The following is a 5,000-nucleotide window of genomic DNA, read 5'->3' as shown; positions in this document are numbered from 1 at the left end:
TCGCTGTTTATGAACATCATGGCTCTGTGGATTGAACTTGTCTGTGTGTTTGTGCAAGTAATGCAAACATACCCTATCCCTCAGCTCAGTGTAAAGATGTTAAAAAAAGTTAATTGTAATAATTGTAGAACCCAATCCATGCACACTGATAGTGATTGACCTACATAGCAACTGTTATGACTAAACTTAAGTGTTCTAGCAGAACCACTGTTGATGATATTTTAACTGATCCTAACTGTATTAACCTAGCTACAGGTTAGTGCTTGCTTAGCACAAAGCTCCATAGCAGGCTTGTGCTAATCCACACCAAAAACAACATGCTGAAGCATGTGCCTCTTTGCCCACTCAGATGACAGCTGATAGGTAGCAATGTTGAAACAACTTGGGTTCTGACCACAGATCTAGTTTCATCTGTTTTGAACTACATTGCTAACTTGGCTGAGTGTCCTACTGTGAGCCACTAGAGGGATTCATCTGAAGGTGTTCGATGTAAACAAAAGCTTAAGAGCAGTTTTAAAACTACACCCAAAATTAAATAATGTTTGAAGTGGGATAAATGTGGGGTGTCCCGGGTGTCTGAACGGAAACCACAATAAAACCCTTCACATGGTAGCCTGTCTAGGACATGTGTTTTATTTCACGTGTTGTTTTACTGCTCGCACTGGTGTGTTCTGACTGTTATCTTTACTAGTGTCTTACTAATGTTTGAAGCCTGATCATTACCTGCTTGTCTATCAGGTTTCTGGACATTCAATTCTACAGCACTTTGGTTATCTTTTTGTGTTATTTTTAAAGTGTTTTATAAATAAATCTGACTTGACTTGATTTGACTTAAGCCCATAAACAGTTGCTTCTGTTTTGCATTGGGTCACCTAATTATAGTCACAGGCCAATAACACGCCATCGCACATTTAGACACACTGTATGTCTCGCATGGCGACCTGTTCCATTTAAGACACTTTAAAGAACTTCTCTGTGCCTCAGGGGTGTTGAAACAGGAAGCAGTGGAGGGCTTAAGCACACACTGCTTCCTCTTTCAGAGAACAACAGCGGCGGGGGCGCTGCTGCAACTCGTTTCCTGTTTTGCTCATCGCTGCTCACTTCCTCACATAGCAACACCTCACAGACACCACACATGGCGGACACACTAAAGCTCTGCCCTTTAAATCACAATCAGACAGAGTCTTCCCCCTGGCATAGACCCAGAGGATACTTCCAACAGGAGGACATGGGTGGGATCATGTTGTTGTAGTTACACAGGTAGATCAGCAGAGGGAGTGTGACTCAGGAGAGGGAGTGGAGTCTGTCTCAGTTTGTTAACCCACCTACCCAAATGTTTGACTTCATTTGACTGGACTGCAAGACTGCTGGTCAGCATCTCCTTGCTGAGCATGCTGGGAATGTACAGTGCGTGTGAGTGTGTGTGTGTGTGTGTGTGTGTAGTTGTGGCTGAAAAGTTTTGGGTTATGACATGACAGCCAACAAAGACAAGGAAGACACAATAACCCTTGTGTGTCTGTCTGTGTGTGTGTGTGTGTGTGTTTGTGTGTGTGATGTTTCTGTGTGTGTGTGTGTGTTTGTGTGTGTGTTATACCCAACAAAAACAAAGAAGACACAACAGCCCAACCAACCCCTTGTACTATGATAGAAAACATGATCACACATTGCGTGTGTGTGTGTGTGTGTGTGTGTGTGTGTGTGTCTGTGTGTCTGTGTGTGTCTGTGTCTATGTGTGTGTGTATATGTGTGTGTGTGTGTGTGTGTGTGTGTGTGTGTGTGTGTGTGTGTGTGTATCATGCATCCTTACCGAGAGTGAAGGAGTCCCGTCATCCTCCACGGTGACGGTCAGCTGGTATTCCTGTTGCCGTTCGCGGTCTGGAGGGGAGGGCCGTGTCACCATCTCCCCCGTCACGCGGTCCATGCGGAACGTCAGATCCTGGTTGCCGCCGGTGATGTAGTAGAACAGCATGGCGTTGCGGCCAATGTCACGGTCAGTTGCCACCACACGCAGAACCGATGTGCCCCCGCCGACATTCTAAAAGAGTGAGAGCAATAAGGCGGGGATCACACTGACCAGCGGCAAGCGGCAGGTTTCCTATTGTTCTCTATGGTTCGGCAGCAGAACGGTGGCAACGCCGGCGTAACGTTAGCGTTGTACAAGCTGAGCGTTGAACTTGGTTCAACTTTCAAAGCGCAACGCAAGCGTATTCAATTGTCAGTTTAGGCAAACAGTTTGTGTTACTTAGGAACGAGATAGAACTTATTATGGTCTGAGCATTGTGTTACACTTGTCGCTGGCCAATGTGATCCCCACCTAATAGTGCAATGATTAGTAAGTGGATAAATCATTAATACTTGAAAGATAAAAAGTGTTACATATCCAGTGAAGCCTGGACTTTCCCTATATGGATAAACGGTTCAAATTCAAGCCAAAATGTCTGCCTGGATCCATTTGAATGCAGGCGTATGTCTTGATAAAAGTGTCTGGTTGATGAGTGAGTGATTGATAGAGTGCTCAGTGTGCTTGACATGTGGCAGGAGAGTGAGGCTCACCTCACTGATGGAGACATTGTAGCCGCGAGGGCTCTGGACGACTGGCCTATTATCGTTAACGTCCAGGATGTTGATGGTCAAAGAGTGGTCAGTGTAGCGAGGAGGGGAGCCACTATCCAGAGCTCGCACCTAAAAGTCAAAGACACACACACAAAGTCACACACACACACACACACACACACACACACACACACACACACAGCCACATCATAATATCAGTCATACGTTGTATATCACTCACTTAGTAATATCACTATGTTTGCCAATATGTTTCAGAATGTCCAGAAGTAATACACAGATGCACAGATGTTATGTATAGCTGAAGTGAGAAAGGTGGTCCCCTTGACTCCCACCTTCAGCAGGTAGCGGTCCACTGCCTCGCGGTCCAAGGGAGTATTCACATAGATCTCCCCATATGTGTGGTTGGCAGTAACGATTCTAAACACATCCTGCATGTTACCCGCCACCAGGGTAAAATTGACCTGATGGAGAGACAGAGGCAAAGAGAAAGAGAGAGACAGAGAGAGAGAGACAATCGAGTAAAGAGGAAAACAAAAGAGGGGAAAATAACAGAATAACGCATTGTTTAGCACCAGTGACACTCAAGTATCTTTACATTTACACCTATTCATTTAGCAGACACTGTTGTCCAAAGTGACTCACATGTGTCTATGCTAACTATATTACAAGGGATCACATTGTCCCTGGAGCAACTTGGGGGGTTAAGTGTCTTGCTCTAGGGCAGCGGTGGAAGCCGGGAATTGAACCCACAACTTTTCACGCTACAGGCTACTCTCCTCACCAGTCCATTGTTCCCAGCGTCTTTGTCTCTGGCCAGCACCACGGCCACTCTCTGTCCAATAGGAGTGTCCTCTGGGATGTTCACGGACACGTCAGATGTGATGTCGAACTGTGGACTGTTGTCATTCTCATCCTCAATGGTGATGGACACCTGTCACCACACAAAAAGCATCAGTGAAGGGCAACTGAAAGAAATGGAAGGGCTGCTTTATATTAATGTGGTAGAGGGAGACAATGAAGAACTCGTACCTTCTGCATTTCCACAGTGAATGTTGGAAAGAAGGGGAAAATGTGAGTGCAGGTGCCTTATATGAAGAGTTCCACATAGTTCCTTATCTATGAGAGGTATTATTTTCACAGCTGGGACCTGTACCATACATTACCTATTTATTTAGCAAGGAACACATCAGCACTTTTGGCTTTTGTATCTAACCAGAGACGCATATGTAATGCATGTTTAGCATCTTAGACTTCACAACGTCTGTGCGTGTTCTAGAGCCTTCAAAACAGCCTTCAAAACAGCCGTCCCCAGAGAACACACGTATACTGCTGTGCCTCACAATCGCATCACAGTAGAACTTAAGATTCAGCTGAGGGTGTGTGTGTGTGTGTGTCTTTACCACAGTGGAGCCTCTCTTTGGGCCGCCGTCATCCGCCAGCACGGTAAGGGTGTAGGAGTCACCCTTCTCTCTGTCCAATAGCCCGGTGACCATGATACGCCCCTACAGGAGAGCAGACCAAGACCGAATGAGTGAGGGTCAGGCAAGTGAGGGTTTGAGAGAGAGAGAGAGAGAGAGACTTGTGTGAGTCTGTAAGTGAGTGTCTGTGTAAGTATACTATATTTGTAATTAATAAGGGTGTAGTTGTACATGGTGTGTGCCTGTAGGTTTGTGTGAGCATGCTTTTGAGTGTGTCTGTGTGATTGTGTTTTATGTGGGATTGTGAGGGTGTCAGTGATATGTGCAGTTGTAAATCTGTGGTGAGTTGGAGAGTGACCCCTTTCGTCACTCACCGTGACACTATCAATCTTGAAGAGCGCAAGTGCAGCTGGCGATGTGTCGGGGTCGAAGCGGTACGTCAGCTGGTTAAGGTTGTCAGCCGACTTTGCCTGCACCTGGATGACCTCAGTGCCTCTGTCGATGTTCTCACGTAGCGTGGCCTCGTAGCCAGACAAGAAGAAGGCCACGGCCTCGTCTAGCTCGTTGAGCAGCGTCACGTACACTGTGCAGTAGCCGCGGTGGAACGGCGGCGACTGGTCCGTGGCCGACACGTTCATCAGGTAGCTGGTCTTGGTCTCGTAGTCCAAGTAATCCACTGTGGTCACTAGGCCCGTGCTCACATCCACCTCAAACTTGCGGTCCGAGCCTGAGACCAGGGTGTAGGCCACTGCACCTCCGTCACCTGCAGGGGGAGTTAGAGGTTACAGTGGTGCCATACACACATGGCCTCGAGCAGTCATACAAAAGTGTGATTAAGCATCCAGCTTGTGAATGTAGGTGATCATCAAACTGCTAGACGGCTATGGTCATAATAATGATCACATTCCGTTATTTTAATGAGCATGTCATATTCTACATTACTGTCAAGGGACTCTTATATCTGACCTTTGACCTCCATTCTGGCCTCTAACTAACATTTCCATAGAG

The 5,000-nt window shown here is 46.5% G+C and overlaps 1 protein-coding gene across 1 annotated transcript in view; it reads right to left on the bottom strand.

The window, feature by feature from the left end:
* cdh23 (cadherin-related 23) overlaps positions 1 to 5,000 on the bottom strand; it is a 120,045-nt gene that overhangs the window by 47,622 nt on the left and 67,423 nt on the right. Inside the window, exons 19-25 of the mRNA XM_048269256.1 lie at positions 4,367 to 4,755; positions 3,975 to 4,076; positions 3,604 to 3,606; positions 3,356 to 3,505; positions 2,907 to 3,035; positions 2,554 to 2,682; positions 1,808 to 2,035 (exon numbers count right to left, since the gene is read on the bottom strand). Coding sequence (XP_048125213.1) covers positions 1,808 to 2,035; positions 2,554 to 2,682; positions 2,907 to 3,035; positions 3,356 to 3,505; positions 3,604 to 3,606; positions 3,975 to 4,076; positions 4,367 to 4,755 — 1,130 coding nt within the window. The remainder of the gene's footprint in view (positions 1 to 1,807; positions 2,036 to 2,553; positions 2,683 to 2,906; positions 3,036 to 3,355; positions 3,506 to 3,603; positions 3,607 to 3,974; positions 4,077 to 4,366; positions 4,756 to 5,000) is intronic.

This window comes from Alosa alosa, chromosome 18 (genome assembly GCF_017589495.1).
Source record: "Alosa alosa isolate M-15738 ecotype Scorff River chromosome 18, AALO_Geno_1.1, whole genome shotgun sequence".
NCBI lineage: Eukaryota > Metazoa > Chordata > Actinopteri > Clupeiformes > Clupeidae > Alosa > Alosa alosa.
This window is presented reverse-complemented; position numbering and strand designations above follow the sequence as displayed.